Genomic DNA, 17,947 nt, shown 5'->3' on the forward strand with positions numbered 1-17,947 from the left:
TGAGTTTGGAGAGATATGGGCCTGTTGCTGGCAGGTGGGACAAGTTTGGGTTGGGATATCTGGTCGGCATGGACAGGTTGGACCAAAGGGTCTGTTTCCATGCTGCACATCTCTATGACTCTACTTAATTTTTACTTTGACGTCATATTCTTTAGGTAACTGGCATTGATTTTCCGAAGTTAAGGCAAAAGGTTCTCTTGACCTCCCTGGGGACTCAGCAAAAGTCATGATTTGACGGGTCCATTGGAATTCACCAATGGTTGGGGAGGGGGGTTTTCCAGTAATGAGTCAATATTTGCAGTTGCTATCTATGAATATATACGTATTCATTGATAGTCTCAGGAAGTGAGAGTAATTTTAAGGGTGGCTAGAATGATGATACCATTTGCAGTGTGTTTCTGGGTTCCAAGTATGATAGTACTCACATATGGGGGTTCCATTTCCACACTCAAAATTTCTGAAACCCTGATAACAAGTACATCAAGGGTGTCATAATTTTTACAGCAAGCACCAGGACATCTTTTAAAATTGACTGTATGGGTGTAAGCATCAGTGGTAAGCCCAATATTTAATGCCCATCTCTAAATGCCCTCGAGAAGGTCACCTTTTTACATAAAAACAAACGTAGTAGGAAACTCAGCCCCTTGAGCCTGCTCCATCATTCAATAGGATCACAGCTGATCTCATCTCAGCCTCCAATTCCACTGTCCTGCCCACTCATTGTAACCTTCAACCATGTACTAATTAAAAATCTGTCTATCTCCTCTTTAAATTTACTCAACGTCCTGCCATGCACTGCACTCTGAAGTAGCGATTCCATAGATTCATGACACTTTGAGAGAAGTAATTTCTCCTCATCTCTGCCTCAAGTCTTTTTTAATTCACTCTTGGGATGTGGGTGTCATTGGCTGGCTAGCATTTATTACCCATCCCCAGCTACATTTGAGAGAGAAGGTGGTGAGCTGCCTTCTTGAAATATTGCAGTCCAGATGCTATAGATTGACCCTTAGGTAAGGAATTCCAGGATTTTGACCCAGCGACAGTGAAGGAATATGATATATTTCCAAGTCAGGATGTGAGTGGCTTGAAAGGGAACTTGTAGCTGGTGACGTTCCTATGTATCTGCTGCCCTTGTTCTTGTAGGTGGAAGTAGTTGACTGCTTGAAAGGAGCAATTTAAGGATCTTTGGTGAATTTCTGCAGCGTATCTTGTAGATAGCGCACACTACTGCTACTGACCATCGGTGGAGGAGGGTGTTGGTGCTTGTGGATGATGTGTCAATCAAATGGGCTTTGTCCTGAATAGTGTCAAATGTGTTGAGTGTTGTTGGAGCTGCACCCATTCAGGCAAGTGGACAGTATTCTATCACACTCTTGATTTATGCCCTATCGATCTGCTACCCCTTATCCTAAAACTATGACCTCTCATTCTAGAGTGTCTCACAGGAAATATCCTCTCTATATCTACTTTGTCAATTTCCTGTAGCATTTTATATACCGCAATTAGATCACCTCTCATTCTTCTAAATTCTGCAGAGTATAGACTTAAACTGCTCAATCTGTCTTTCTAAGCCCAATCTTTCATCTGTTCTTATTCTTTAACTATTGCAGTCCATCTGGTACACCAACACAACCATCCAAGATTTTAAGCCAATAGTATAGGAGCAGTGAAATTGTTCTAAGTCAGAACTCTGAAGCTTAGTGGAGATATTCACTTTGGCATCCCAAGTGTCTGCTGCCCTTGTCCTTCTGTAGTAGAGGCTATGGAGCTGAAAGGAGCCTCGATGAGTTGCGATTGTGAAACTTATATACTGTGTATTTTGGGGTCACCAAGCACTAGTAATGGAAGAAATAAACATTTAAGGTGGTGGATGGTCCTGAGCAAGCTCTTTACATCATCCTATATTGGTATTCAGTTTCTTGAGTCTTGTTGAACAGGCAAGTGAAGAGTATTGCATTACAATCCTGATCTGTGCCTAGTATATGGTGGACAATGTTTGAAGAGCTAGGTGGTGAACTACTCACAGCTAAATTTCCTGTCTCTGACCTCCTCTTGCACCTGTAGTATTTACATAGCTGGTCCAGTTCACCCCCTGGCTCAAAGGCAGCACCCTGACACATTGCTGAATCCCCTACAGTCAATGATAGTGCCCTAGAAGGCCAAAAGAGGAGGATTAAATGTTGTCCTGCTGGAAATGGTTACTGTCTGGCATTGTGGGATGCAAAAGTTATTTGCCACTTAACACCACAAACATGAATGTAGTCAGGGCTTGCTGCATCTAAGCTTACCTTACTTATACAACCGAAGAATTGCTAATGGTACTGATTTGTGATGGAAGAATATTATTGATGAAGCAGGTGAAGTTAGCTGGACCCAGGATAATACCCTGTGAAATGCCTGCAGCAATACCCTAGGACTGAAACGAGTGACCCCAATAAACATGTTCTTTGTGCTTGGTATGGCTCCAAGCAGTAGACAGTTTTCTATCTAATTACCACCAATTCCAATTTTAATAAGGAACCTTGATAATACACACCATCAAATACTGCTTTGATGTTAAAAGCAGGCATTCTCAATTCACCTCTTGGATTTAATCAATTATCTCAGCCATAATGAAGCCAGGAGCCAAGTAGCCCTGGCAGAACTCAAAATGAACATCAGTGAGCAGGTTACTGCTGAGTTCCACTTAATAGCACTGACAATGACATCTTCTGTCATTTTGCTTATAATTGAGAACAGACCACTGGGATAGTGATGCTGGAGTCCATCAAAAGCAGACCGAGATAGACCATCCATTCGGTGTTTCTTATGAAGATGGTTGCAAATGCTTCAATTTTTTTTAAAAATCACTGATGTGTTGGGTTTGCCCATCACTGACGACAATTTGTGAACCATTTCCTCCTATTCTTAATTGCCCACCACTATTTCAAGACTGGGTGTGGCAGGACAGCAGAGTTTTGATCTGATCCTCATGTTATGGATTTAGCTCAGCCACATATTGCACCCACTGTGAGCATGTAGATTGCACTATAGCTTTATCAAGTTGCCACCTCAAAGTATGACAACATTTACAGGAAGCTCCTGGGAGTGTGACATTTGCAGAGGTTCACTAGGATTGCCATTTTTCGCAACCTGTACCCGTAACTCATGAGTGCACCAAACCTCTTATGAGCTTTAGTTTTTAAGACCAGAATACATTACCAATTGTAAGAGATTCTTCCTGTGAAAAGGTGAGTCAAAAATAAGTTTGAAAGCACAGTTGTGGATAACAATAGTACATCTGAGTCTGGGTCACCACTCACAGAAAATGTGTGTTTTAAGCAAGGTTACTGAAAAAAGAGGGAATTTTTAATGAGTGGTCTATTATCGCCAGAGTAAATACATGGGCACAGGATCAAATGGGAAGGAAACTGACTAAAAAAAACTTTTCACTCTGTTTTTGACCTTTCAGTCACTGCTATCATGGTTGAACTGGGTCTCAATTTCAATCATATTTTGCTGCTGACCATCATGCATTATTAGGGAACAGGTTCCTCTTATTGCAGAAAGGAACATACTTCATTTCTTCTCAGGTCAACAAGTGATTTCATAACATCAAATTTAATTTCAGTACTTTTTTTCATATGCAGCAGCAAGGAAGGATCCTGGCAATTCTCAATATTTAAGATATTGAGAAATTTGCCAAAATAATTCTTCCATTAAGTACTGCCTCACAGCGCCAGAGACTCAGGTTCAATTCCCGCCTCAGATGACTGACTGTGTGGAGTTTGCACATTCTCCCAATGTCTGCATGGGTTTCCTCCGGGTGCTCCAGTTTCCTCCCACAGTCCAAAAATGTGCAGGTTAGGTGAATTTGCCTTGCTAAATTGCCCGTAGTGTTAGGTGAAGGGGTAAATGTAGGGGAATGGGTCTGGGTGGGTTGCGCTTTGGCGGGTCGGTGTGGACTTGTTGGGCCGAAGGGTCTGTTTCCACACTAAGTAATCTAATCTAATCTAATCTCAGAGTGGATAAACAGCTGGGTGTGCATTTAATTAAGATCAGATAGCCTTCTGCACTTACTCTCCAGAGAACATTTACACATGCACATAGGCAGAAGCTTAAATCATTAATGAGCGCATTCAATAACAAAACTCAATGAGAAAAAGCCAGTACAAGCAGAAACAGTATACCAATGTAACAGGTATATAACTAGACCTATGCCTGAAAGGATAACCATTAGTCCAACTTCCTCAATACAACTCAGAAACGCAGAAAGAGGAGGAGTAGGTCATTCAATATGATCACTGCTTATCATCCTACTCAGTCCCCTGACCCACTTTCACCCCATACCTTTTGAACCCTTTAACCTGAAGTAGGGTATCTAATTCCGTCTTGAAAATAGTCAATGTTTTGGTCTCAACTGTGGCAGAGAATTCCATAGGTTCACCACTCTCTGCATGATGAAATTTCTCCTCATCTCAGTTTCAATGGCCTCTAACCTAAATAGTCTTCAACAACATCCTTGCTGCATTTACCCTGTTTAGTGCTGTTAAAACTTTAAGGTTTCCAGAAGATCCCTACCCCCCCAACTCATGCCCACACCCCCACCCTATTTTTCTGAACTGCAGTGAATATTGTTCCAACCAATCCAGTCTGTGATCATACATGTGTCATGCCACCCCAGGCTGAGAGAGAATTCATGCATTTCACACTATGTATTCAATTTCAGATATTGATACAACCTAAAAGTACAATAGACAGCTACTTGAAAACTAAGATGCCTGTGTATTTCATACTTACAGTCTCGTATAAAGCTAAAAAAACTGAAATTGCACACTGTGAATTGAAAGTAGGAGAAATTTTAACACAGAAGTTGTTGTGGTTCTGTTCGCCGAGCTGGGAATTTGTGTTGCAGACGTTTCGTCCCCTGTCTTGGTGACATCCTCAGTGCTTGGGAGCCTCCTGTGAAGCGCTTCTGTGATCTTTCCTCCGACATTTGTAGTGGTTTGAATCTGCCGCTTCTGGTTGTCAATTCCAGCTGCCCGCTGCAGTGGTCGGTATATTGGGTCCAGGTCGATGTGCTTATTGATTGAATCTGTGGATGAGTGCCATGCCTCTAGGAATTCCCTGGCTGTTCTCTGTTTGGCTTGTCCTATAATAGTAGTGTTGTCCCAGTCGAATTCATGTTGTTTGTCATCTGCATGTGTGGCGACTAAGGATAGCTGGTCGTGTCATTTCGTGGCTAGTTGGTGTTCATGGATGCGGATCGTTAGCTGTCTTCCTGTTTGTACTTAGGACTTTTAATACAGAAGTCACTAGGCTGAATGATAATTCAGGTATTATGGCAAGCACACGCCCTTACCCTACTTGGAAGCTCTTTCCTGTTTTTCTGGAATCTCTGCTGCTTCTCCTTTCTGGTCATATGCCAGCCTAATGGATTGAATTCTGCTCCCCTTCTCCCAGCTCTTGGTTGCCCAGTCCAATGGGATGCTGGCAAAAGTAGTTTTACGAGCAGCTAGATGGTAGGGACAGAGGCAATAGCTAGGGAGTCGTATCAACATGGCTTTCCAACCCAGTCATATTGCCAGTGTTTTCCTATTTGAATGGGTAATTACCCAATTCTCACCAATTTTCACATGCTACTGGCAATGTATTTCAGCCAAAGCCAAAACTTCAGTACATAGGGAAGGATTTGTCAGCAGCAGATGATGCTTCTATATTCCCAGTTCTGATTCTCATTCTGAGAATGCCCTTGCGTTTTCCTTGCTGCCTCAGCACCCTGCTGTAGTATTGCTGAAGTTCCAGAGTTGACAGACGTCTAATCGGGTCAGCAAGTTGTCTTGCCCACTGTCCTTAACGCCATCGCCCTTGACAGCCAGGTTCAAGTTATCAACTCCTGGCAATATTATCCAAATGTACTTGCAACCCAAAAACCATACAAATAAAAGCTCCAGAGCAAATCTCATCCCATAGTTATAAATGCCTCTCCAGCTACAGATCACTCTCCTCTTCCACTCCAATCAGTTTCCTGGCTGTGAACATTAGTTGAACAACACTTTTCCCTAAAACAATTTCTGGAAGCCTTATAAATCGGCAATTTTATTTCTTTAGAGTTATCTGAGGAACAAAAAGGTTATCTTAACTGGGAACATATGTGATACTGCCTCCTAACTAAAATTCATGCTGGACCTTGACTTTAGTAGGTGATACAATTTCATTCAAACAGTGATGATTGCTTCTGAAGCAGGGCTTCAAAGTATAGTAATTGAAAATAGCTTCAGCATTGGATGTTGTATTGGGAAACTCATCACCCACTCTAATGCTTATGATCAGGATTTTCCAGTTCAGATCTTCTTGTGGGTCCAATATTTATTTTAAAATGGTTTAGCACCACTTCAGTTACATTGTTTCCATAATTATCTTATTTCTTAACCATTTATTAAAAACTTGCAGGTGTTCTAAGCACAAGTCCTACATTTCAGTTGCTCAATTCAAACTCTGAAAAATATGCACTTAATCCAGAGCCCTCATGGATTAGTCTGTGTGCTTCTGAAAATTCTATCAGAATCTGCTGTAACACCTTCCTCTGTTGCCCTGGACCTGACAGCAAATTTAGTATCAAACTACTGCTCAACAAATTAAATACAACATAAACAGAAATATATACCAATAAAACAATGCAACACTGCAATTTTTCAACCACACCCATTTAAGTCTAGGATCAGTAACAATGGAGCAGAAGACACTTTACATGACCTAATTATGGATGGAGTGCAGTGACAGAAAAGGCACAGCCAAAGAATGAAGGGATGACCATTTAAAACTGAGAAGAAGAAGAAATTCTTCAGTCAGAGAGTATGAATCTGTGGAATCATTGCTGGAGAACACTATGGAGGCCAGCTCATTGAGTGTCTTTAAAACAGAGATAGCTAGGTTCTTGATTGTAGGGGGGGATTAACAATACAGGGAGAAGATTGGAGAATGGGGCTGAGAAACATATTGGCCATGATTGAATAGTGGAGCAGACTCAATGGGTCAAATGACCTAATTCTGTTCCTATATCTCATTGTCTATGGTCTAATACTATAAGATCAGCTCAGAGGTGAGTAAATGTGAACACAACTGCTGGTATTTGCAGCACTTTACAGTTGTATTCTTCATCTGCTGCAATTTATTTTTCTTTAAGGATGAAGATTATGCCGATAATGTGAACTGAAAAGAAATAGGAGAAGGCTTGTGCAGAGAATAAACACCAGCAAAGCCAGAGGTTTATTCCTGTGCCGTGCATTCTGGTGATTTGTGATTTCTGTTTCATTTTTCATTCAGTATGGGAGGAGGTTGGGCAGTTGGAACAAGTCTATATAAGCAGTTACTAGCTGGAAAGGGTCTAGCAAGAGAACTCCAAACAGAAAACCACCATCAGGAGTGGTAACATGATTAGGAAGTGATGGCTTCATACAAGCTTCTGAGCAGCAATTAAGCGAGTCGAGTATCTTGGTGAAAAGGACCTTGCACGACTGCAGGCAGATAGATACAGAGGCACTAATCGGTTAGACTGAATAACGTGAGAGATACGATTTGAGTTCCACACATCCGTAGAAACCAATCATTATAGAACATGCTATCAAAAACTATTACACCATCAATGTTTCTTCCTTATACAGTAAAGAATTAACAAAAAAAGCCAAAAGAATCAATGGAAATCATAAATTTGCTGCAAGTCCACGAGATAAAGACAGGGTAGATTGTGCGAATCTTTTCCCAATGGTTGACATGCCTAAGACCAGATTGCATAAGTTTAAGATGAGGAGTAATTGATTTAGAGAGGATCTGAGGGAAGTCATTTGTTTTTATTCATTCACAGGATAATGTGCATCGTTGGCCAGGTCAGCATTTATTGCCCATCCTGAAGTTAAGTGTCAACTATATAGGAGCGGCAGATGGAGCTTAATTTAGATAAGCGTGAGGTGCTTGTTGATCATTGACATGGTGGGCCTAAGGGCCTATTTCTATGCTGTATTGTTAGGTTCTTTTTCCAAAGATCCTTACACACTTGATGCAACTTCAACATGCCAACTTCTGTGAACAATCAAAAATTAATTAAGTGCAGTACAGTATTAATCTTCTGAAGAAACCTTTAACACACACTTTACAGGGCTTGCAGAGTTGTGTCAAAGATCTCTCTGAACAAAGAAAACAGTTCTTCCTTTATTCAAAATCTTTACATCACAGTCAGTAATGCCCACAAGACAACCCCTAGCCATCCTCCCAGTCACATGCCCCTCTAGACACAATGCAGTGACCACATCATTTTCAGAAACAACAAAATGTAAATCATCCCTTAATGGTCAAATCTGTTATGAATTGTTTTTAAACCATAGGGAGTCGTCAAAACTCCAACTGTAATGTTCTTATTGATTTCTGAATAGAATGATGATGCAGATATAAATTATCTCTGAATAATAGGAGATGGCCATGTAAATGACTCTGAATGGCAAGGGATGGGAATGTAAATTCTTTACATTCTACCTGTAGAACATAGACATCCCACCCTAGCCTCGAAACATCCAATTTCCTGCAGATCAGCAAAGCAAATTAACTCTTTAATATCACAGTATGACTCTATGTAAAATACTGAAAAACGATCCAGACAAATTGGACTCAATTAAGTGTATACTGGTATCCAATGACAGGCCCCATTTTCTCCACCACAAATTCACACACACCCTGCTAAGTCTTGGGAATCACAGCAAACTCCAGTTTTACAACAGTATTTTGTCAATTGGCTGAAGTATACCAGTCAGAAGAGGAAACTCCCCAGTATGGCCACACAGTGGCTAGTAGTTAGCACTGCTGCCTCAGAGAGCCAGGGACACAGGTTCAATTCCAGTCTTGGGTGACTGTGTGGAGGTTGCACATCCTCCCAGTGTCTGTGTGGGTTTCCTCCCACAGTCCCAATATGCGCAATTTAGGTGAACTGGCCAAGCTAAACTGCCCATAGTGTTCAGGGATACGTAGGTTAGGTGCATTAGTTAGGGGAATGGGTCTGGGTGGGATCCTCTTCGGAGGGTTGGTGTAGATTTGTTGGGCCAAATGGCCTGTTTCCACACTTTAGGGATTCTATATTTTGTCCTCACAAATGGATACCATGGTTCACTAAAATATTCATACTGGCAACCCATCTGGGTTCAGTAAACCTGGCATAACCCAAAAATCTTCCTAGTTACCGGATTATCTCCCTGAATAGAACACTTGAGCTCGTCTAATCTGGCATTACTGATATTAGCTGGAGCAACATGAGAGATAACATGTAATTATAATACCACATTTAAGTCATGTCTTCAATCACAGCCCAGTATACTATGCACCATATTCCTGCTGTACACCATGTATCGAAGCTTGTGAACCTTACATTGACGAAAAATGCATAACAAGTCACATATATACATCAAAATGAACAATGCATCAGAGGCTTTAAAAAAATACAGCTTTGTTAATTACAAGATATCAACTGTCAATTTATAGCATATGCAGTACAAGTAACCTTACTATATAGCAAAGGTAGCTGTCTAATCCAGGAATTAGTAGTCCCATACCACTATTTGATGATGAGCAGTATGTTTTCCCATCCTCTTGGTAAACATTCTGTCCATGATTTTAAAATAAAAGGTCAGTTTCTCATTTACCTTGGTGTTGTTTGTGGACACTTGCTGTTTAATAGCCTTCATCCTAGGATCTTAACAGAAGCGTCCGGACAGTTTGCTGATGCATTTGTTTTAATTTTCCAAAATTCCTTACACCAGTAGGTTCCATTAGATAAGAAAATAGTGAATACAACACCTTTATCTTAAAAGGGAGGAAGATATAAAGCAGAAAACAACAGGCTGGTTTATCTTAACATCTGTCACAGGAAATGTAACTAATGTTGTGTCAGGGTGTTTAGAGAAATTCAAGGTAATCAGGCAGAGTCAACATGGTTCTGCGAAAGAGAAACAAATTTAATCAATTTAATGGAGATTTCTGAAATAGTAGTGTACTGTGGATGAAAATGAACTGATGTTAACATTAATGTATGTTAATTTCCAGGTGCCACAAAGGTCACTACAGAATACAAAACCACAAGATGCAGGGGGTTACACCAGCATGGACAGAAGCTAAGCTAATAGGAAACTGAGAGTAAGCATAGATGGAGCAATTTCTGGTTAGCAAAATGCAACAAGGCGTATACTACAGGGATCAATGCTGGGACCTCAACTTTTGACTATTTACATTAGTTGGTTGGATGAAGAGACCAAAGGTATTGCTGCTGATAACAAAGATAGGATAGGAAAATGAAATTGTGAAAAGGACATATGAGGTTACATAGGGACATAAAATAGGCTAAGCGAGTGGGCAAAGGAGCATAACGTTGGAAAATGTCCATTTTGGCAGGAAGAGTAAAATAAAATGCTTCTAATTAGTGAGAGTTTGCAGAGCCCTAAGATGCAGAGAAATCTGGCTGGGCTACAGCATGAATTATAAATGGGTAGCATTCAGGTACAGAAAGCAATTGGGAAAATAAAGTTAAAAATTACACAAAACCAGATTATAATCCACCAGATTTATTTGGAAGCACTAGCTTTCAAGGTGCTGCCTCTTCATCAGGTGGTTTGCAGCAGGACCAGGTGGTGTCTTCTGATCCTGCTCCACAACCACCTGATGAAGAGGTAGTGCCTCAAAAGCTAGTGCTTCCAAATAAATCTGTTGGACTATAACCGAGTGTTGTGTGACTTTTAACTTGTCCACACCAGTCCTCCAAATCGGGAAATCAACACGATGTTATAATTTAAAGTGAGCAGAATTGAATACAAAAGTAGAGAGCTTATGGTTCAGTTATACACGGCATTAATGAGGCCACATCTCAATTATTGGTTTCCTTATTTAAAGAACATTGTAATTGTAATGGGAGTAGTTCACAGAGGTTTACTGGACTAAAACTGGAATGGATGGGTTGTCTTATGAGGAAAAGTTGGACAGGTTAGACGTCTATCCACTGGAGTTCAGAAGAGTTAAAAGGATACTTGAGTGATTGCTACAATCTATGTGTTTGATGGTACATGTTGTTAAATTGGTGGCAAAATGAATGAACTTGAAGCTAGTGTATGGGATACCAATCAGGCAGGCCTGGAAGATGGTGTGTTCTTGAGTATTGTTGGAGCTGTCCTTCTCCAGGCAAAGGTAGAGTATTCCAGCATGCTCCTGTCTAGTATTGGGGAGGTGTGCTCCTGACCACTGAATTCCAAGCTTCTAACCTGGTCTTCCAGCTACAGTACGGCTGGTTGCGTTCAGTTTCTGGTCAATAGTAACACCCAGGAGGCTAGTGGGGGAATTTGTGATGGCAATTTAATTGAATGTCAAGAGAAGATGTTTCGATTCTTGCTTATTGGTGATGGTCAATGCTTGGTACTTAAGTGCTGCTAATGTTACTTGACATCTATCAGCTCAAGTCTGGATATTGTCTAGGTCTGCTGAACCTGGATATGAATTGCTTCAGTACCTGAGAGGATGTGAATGGTGCTCAACACTGTGCAATCATCATTGAACATGCCATTTCTGACTTTATGACAGCAAGAAGGTCACTGATGAAACAGGTGAAGATTACTTCCTGGGACACTATCTTAAGGAACCTTTTAGATGTCCCACAACTGCAACCATCTACCTTTGGGCTAGGTATGATTTTAAGCAATAGAGAGCAAGAGCAATAGAGGTATGATTTTAAGCAATTTTCCTAAGTCCAATAGACTCTAATTTTGCTTGGGCTCCTAGATACCAAAATCAGCCAAATGCTGCCTTGATGTCAAGGGATCCACTCTTGTCTCACTTACAGAATTCAGCTCTTTAGTCCATGTTTGAAAGAAGGCTGTAACGAAGTCCGGAACTGAGTGAACATGGTGGCACCCCAAACTGAGAGTTCGTGATCAGTGATCATTATTGCTGAACAAGGACCACTAGATAGCACTGTTAATAACACCTTCCATCACTTTGCTGAACTGGTTGGACTGGATTTATCCTGCTTCTTGTGGAAAGAGTTTAATTGGGCAATTTATGATATTGTAATCCATTCAGACCCATTAGCCTTAAGAAAATAAGGGTGATCTAATAGTGGCCTCAACGCCACGTTCCCACTTTAATCCGATAACCACTGACTCTTGTTATTCAACAATCTATCTACTTCTGCCTTAACTGTACTTAATGGTGTTACCTTCACTGCTCTCTAGGGAAGACAGTTCCAAAGATTCTCAACCATTGAACCTCTTGAGAGAATTCCTTCTCATCACCACATTAAATGAGATACTCACAAATGTTCCCAAATATTAGATTTTCCTTCAAGAGAAGTCTTACTGACTTCCTGAGGGTGGTTCAGCAGTAACATGGAAATGAGGAGGAAGAGTAAACCTTTTGGCCCTTTGATCACAGCTGGTCTTCCATCTCAATGCCTTCTTCCCAAACCCTTAATGCCTTCCAAAATTAAACATTCGTCTTTTCCTTTAACATATTCAGTGACTTGGCTTCCACAGCCTTCTGTAGAAGAGAATTCCACAGGTTCACTACCCTTCAGGTGAAGAGGATTTTCCTCATCTCAGTCTAAAATGGTCACCTCGTATCCTGAGATTGTATCCCCTGGTTCTAGACTCTCTAGGGAAAATATCCTCCCTTCCTCAATTCTCTCCAGCCCTGTTTGAACTTTACACTTTTGAATCAGCTCTCCTCTCATCCTTCTAAACTCTAGTGAATATATGCCGTTTAGAACAATCTCTCCTCGTAGCATAGTCACGCCATCACAAGTAACAACCCAGTGAACCTTTGCTGCACTCCCTCGAAGGCAAGAAGACCCTTTCTTATGTAAGACGACCAAAACTGCACACAATACTCCAGGTGTGATTTCACCAAAGTCCTGTATAACTGCAGTAAGACATCCCTACTTCTGAACTCAATTCCACTTGTAATAAAATATATGCCTTCCTAATTGCTTGATACATCTACATGTCTACATTCATCAACTATTGTACAAGGACATCCAGATCCCTTTGTATATCCACACTTCTCATTTCACCATTTAAATAATACCCATCATTTCTACATTTCATACTGGTGTATAACTTGAACCATGCTGTACTACATGTGTTTGCCCACTCAAGTCGACTTGCTTAAATTTAGAAGCCTCTTTGCATCCTCCTTCAATTCACAATCCCAACTAGTTTTATGTCATTAGCAATCTGGAAATGTTTCAGTTGGTTCCCTCATCATATACATATACAGTCAGAGTCATAGAGATGTACAGCATGGAAACAGACCCTCCGGTCCAATCCGTCCATGCCGACCAGATATCCCAACCCAAACCAGTCCCACCTGCCAGCACCCGGCCCATGTCCCTCCAAACCCTTCCTATTCATATGCCCATCCAAATGCCTCTTAAATGTTGCAATTGTACCAGCCTCCACCATTTTCTCTGACAGCTCATTCCATACACGCACCACCCCCTGCGTGAAAAAATTGCCCCTAAGATCTCTTTTATATCTTTCCCCTCTCACCCTAAACCTATGCCCTCTAGTTCTGGACTCCCCGATCCCAGGGAAATTACTTTGTCTATTTATCCTATCCAAGCCCCTCATAATTTTGTAAACCTCTATAAGGTCACCCCTCAGCCTCCGACACACATCTTTCCGATAGGAAGGAGATCAGATTTGCACGCAATATTCCAACAGTGGCCTAACCAATGTCCTGTACAGCCGCAACACGACCTCCCAACTCCTGTACTCAATACTCTGACCAATAAAGTATATATATTACATATATATGTTTATATATAACATAGATTGATCAGGAAATGACAATGAGAAGAGGGATGGTTAATACAGGACTGAAGGTGTTATATCTGAATGCACGCAGAATAAGGAGTAAGGTAAACCGCAACACGACCTCCCAACTCCTGTACTCAATACTCTGGCCAATAAAGTATATATATTACATATATATGTTTATATATAACATAGACTGATCAGGAAATGACAATGAGAAGAGGGATGGTTAATACAGGACTGAAGGTGTTATATCTGAATGCACGCAGAATAAGGAGTAAGGTAAATGAGCTTGTGGCGCAAATCAAAATTGGTAGATGTGACGTGATGGGCATCACAGGGATGTGGCTGCAAGGGGATCAGGACTGGGAGCTGAATATTCAAGGATATATATCCTATCAAAAAATAAGCAGATGGGCACCTTATTAGTAAGAAGTGAAATTAAATCAATAGTAAGTAACAAAGTAGGGTCAGTTGGTATAGAATCTGTGTGGGTAGAATTGAGGAATCACAAAGGTGAAAAATACCATAGTTGGAGTTTACCTACAGGCATCCAAACAGCAGTCAGGAGCTGGGGCACAAGATATACAAGAGATAGAAAAGATGTGTAGGAAAGGCAAAGCTACAGTGATCATGGGGATTTCAATATGAAGGTGGTCTGGGAAAATCAAGTTGATAGTGGATTGCAAGAAAAGGAATTTGTGGAATGTCTCTGAGATGGCCTTTTGTAGTGGAGCCCACTAGGGAACAGGCAATATTGGATTTAGTGTTGAGCAATGAGGCAGATTTAATAAGGGAGCTTACGGTGATGGAACTCTGAGGAGACAGTGATTGTAATATGATTGAATTTACCCTGCAATTTGAGAGGCAGAAGATAGAATCAGAGGTAACTGTATTACAGCTGAATAAAGACAACTACAGAGGCATGAGAGAGGAGCTGGGTAAAATTGACTGGGAGAGGTACCTAATAAGAAAGACAGTGGAACAACCATGGCAGGAGTTTCTGGGAGTAATTCAAGAGACACAGCAAAGATTCATTCTGAGGAGAAAGCAGCATGGTACAGGGAGGATGAGGCAACCATGGCTGACAAGGGAAATCAGGGATAGCAGAAAAGCAAAAGAGAAAGCATATAATGTGGCAAAGGGAAACCAAAGGATTGGGAAGCTTTTAAAGATCAACAGAAGGCAACAAAAAAAGGAAGAACATTAAAGATGAGGGTAAGCTAGCCAATAACATTAAAGAAACTCTTGCAGTCTTCCTTTGACATATAAAGGGCAAAAGTGGACATCAGACTGCTAGAAAATGCTGGAGAGATAGTAGCAGGGAACAAGGAAATGGCTGAGGAACTGAATAATTACTTTACGTCAGTACTTGTAAGAAACAAGTAATACCCCAAAGATTCAAGAGTGTGAGGGGGCAGAGCTCAGTATGGTGACCCATCACCAAAGAGGAGGTGCTAGAAAAACTGAATGGACTGAAGGTGGATAAATCCCCTGGACCAGATGGACTACACCCCAGAGTTCTAAGGGAGATAGTTGAAGAGACAGTGTAAGCATTAGTGGTGATCTTTCAGGAATTGCTAGAATCAGGAGGGTCCCAGAGGGCTGGAAAATTGCTAATGTGACACCCCTGCTTAAAAAGGGAGTAAGGCAAAATATGGAAATTTACAGACCGATTAGCCTAACCTTGGTTGTGGATCAGATCCTGGAATCCATTGTGAAGGATGAGATTTCTGAATACTTGGAAGTGTATGTAAAATTGAGCAAAGTCAGCAAGGTTTCACTAAGTGGAGGTCATGCCTGACAAATCTTCTAGAATTCTTTGAGGAAGTAATGAGCAGGTTAAACCAAGGAGAGCCAATGGATATTATCTACCTGGACTTGAAGGCCTTTGACAAAGTGCCGCATGGGAGGCCGCAAGGGCCCATGGTGTCAGAGGCAAGGTACTATCATGGATAGAAGCTTGGCTGTCTGGCAGGAAGCAGAGCGTGGGGATAAAAGGGCCCTTCTCAGGATGGCAACCAGTGACAAGTGGTGTGCTGCAAGCTCAGTGTTGGGACAACTTTTCACTGATACATTAATGATCTAGACGAAGGAACTGGGGGCATTCTGGTTAAGCTTGATACAAAGATAGGTAGAGGGACAGGTCACATTGAGGAGGCGGGGATGTTGCAGAAGGATTTGGACAGGTGGACAAAGAAGTGGTACACGAGTACAAAGTGGGAAAGTGCGAAGTCGTGCACTTTGGTAGGAAGAATAGAGGCATGGACTATTTTCTAAATGGGAAGAAAATTCAAAAGTCTGAGTGCAAAGAGACTTGGGAGTTCTCGTCCAGAATTCTCCTAAGGTAAACTTACAGGTTGAGTCAGTAGTTAGGAAGGCAAATACAATGATGGCATTTATTTTGCGAGGATGTGAATATAAAAGCAGGGATGCACTTCTAAGGCTCTAGAAGGCTCTGGTCTGACCAGATTTGGAGTATTGTGTGCAGTTTTGAGACCCATATTTCAGGAAGGATGTAATGACCTTGGTGCTTGTTCAGAGGAGGTTCACAAGAATGAAAAGCTTAACATATAAGGAACATTTGAGGACTCTGTGTCTATACTCAGTCGAGTTTAGAAGGATGTGGGGTCGGGGGGGGGGGGGGGGGGGGGGGGGGGGGGGGGGGGGGGTTCTAATTGAAACATACAGAATACTGAGATGATGTTGGGAAGATGTTTCACCTGGGAGGACAGAGTAGGACCCAAGGGCACAGATTTAGAGTGAAGGGAAGACCCTTTAGAACGGAGATAAGGAGAAACTTCTTAACCAGACAGTGGTGAATCTATGGAATTTATTGCCACAGAAGGCTATGGAAGCCAGGTCAATGAGTATATTTAAGACTGAAATAGATTAGATTAGATTTTCTACAGTGTAGAAACAGGCCCTTCGGCCCAACAAGCCCACACCGACCCTCCGAAGAGTAACCCACCCAGACCCATTTCCCTCTGGCTAATGCACCTAACACTATGGGCAATTTAGCATAGCCAATTCACCTGACCTGCACATCTTTGGACTGTGGGAGAAAACCGGAGCACCCGGAAGAAACCCACGCAGACACGGGGAGAACGTGCAAACTCCACACACACAGTTGCCCAAGGCTGGAATCGAACCCAGATCCCGGTGAGGCTGCAGAGCTAACCACTGAGCCATCCTTCCTGCCCCAAGGGATAGGTTCTTGATTGTAAAGGGCATCAAGGGTTATGGGAAGAAAGCAGGAGAAAGGAGTTGAGAAACTTGTCAGCCACGATTAAATGCGGAGCAGACTGGATGGGCTGAATGGCCTAATTTCTGCTCCTATGTCTTATGGTTTCCTATCTATCAACCAATTTTCAATCGATGCCAATGTATTATCCCATCCCATGTGCTTTAATTTTGCCCACTAACCTCTTAATCTTGTGGCACTTTATCAAAAGCATTGTAAAAACCCAAGTACACTACATCTGCTGTTCTCCCTTACCTATTCTACTAGTCACATCCTCAAAACAAAACTCTAGTATATTTGAAAGCATGATAGTTTCTCATAAATCAATGCTGGCTTTGTCCAATCCCATTATGTTTTATAAATGTTCTATTATTAAACTTTCCCCACTGCTGAAGTTTGCCTAACTATTGTATATTTAGCATTTTTCCCTCCCTCTCACCTCGATTATCTGAATGTGATGAGCGGACACCATTTTGTTCGGATAATCAATTATTCCGTTAATCGATTAAAATCCTTTCCTCTGAGTCTGCTCCTCAATCAGGGGACTGCAGCAGCACACAGTGTGAGGCCCTGCCCCCTACTGCCATCAGACACCGCCCCCTACCCCCAAAACTGCACCCCCACTCCCAACCCCGTCTACCCTCCACCCCAAAACCACCCCACCGTCCCAAACTCCGGCCAACACCGCCGCCCGCCCGCCCCCTCAACCCCATACACACCCGCCCCCTCTCCATGGCAGCTGGACTGGACACCAACAAGACTGCTGCAGTTGCCTTTGTGGGGTAAGTCTCCAAATAGCATGCGCACACACAGACACAGATGCTACTTTTCACTGCACCTTTTTGACCGGTTCCACTTTTACCCTGTACAGGACAATATTGGAGAG

The 17,947-nt window shown here is 41.8% G+C and overlaps 1 protein-coding gene across 3 annotated transcripts in view; it reads right to left on the minus strand.

Annotated features, from left to right (window-relative positions):
- Positions 1-9,722, minus strand: part of slka (STE20-like kinase a) — a 109,019-nt gene extending 99,297 nt beyond the window's left edge. For all 3 annotated transcript variants that reach the window (XM_043712880.1, XM_043712879.1, XM_043712878.1), the window contains exon 1: positions 9,666-9,722. In XM_043712880.1, coding sequence (XP_043568815.1) covers positions 9,666-9,707 — 42 coding nt within the window. In that variant the 5' untranslated portion in view covers positions 9,708-9,722. The remainder of the gene's footprint in view (positions 1-9,665) is intronic.
- Between the last annotated feature and the right edge of the window lie 8,225 nt (positions 9,723-17,947).

This window comes from Chiloscyllium plagiosum, chromosome 22 (assembly GCF_004010195.1).
Source record: "Chiloscyllium plagiosum isolate BGI_BamShark_2017 chromosome 22, ASM401019v2, whole genome shotgun sequence".
In the NCBI taxonomy this organism is placed as follows: domain Eukaryota; kingdom Metazoa; phylum Chordata; class Chondrichthyes; order Orectolobiformes; family Hemiscylliidae; genus Chiloscyllium; species Chiloscyllium plagiosum.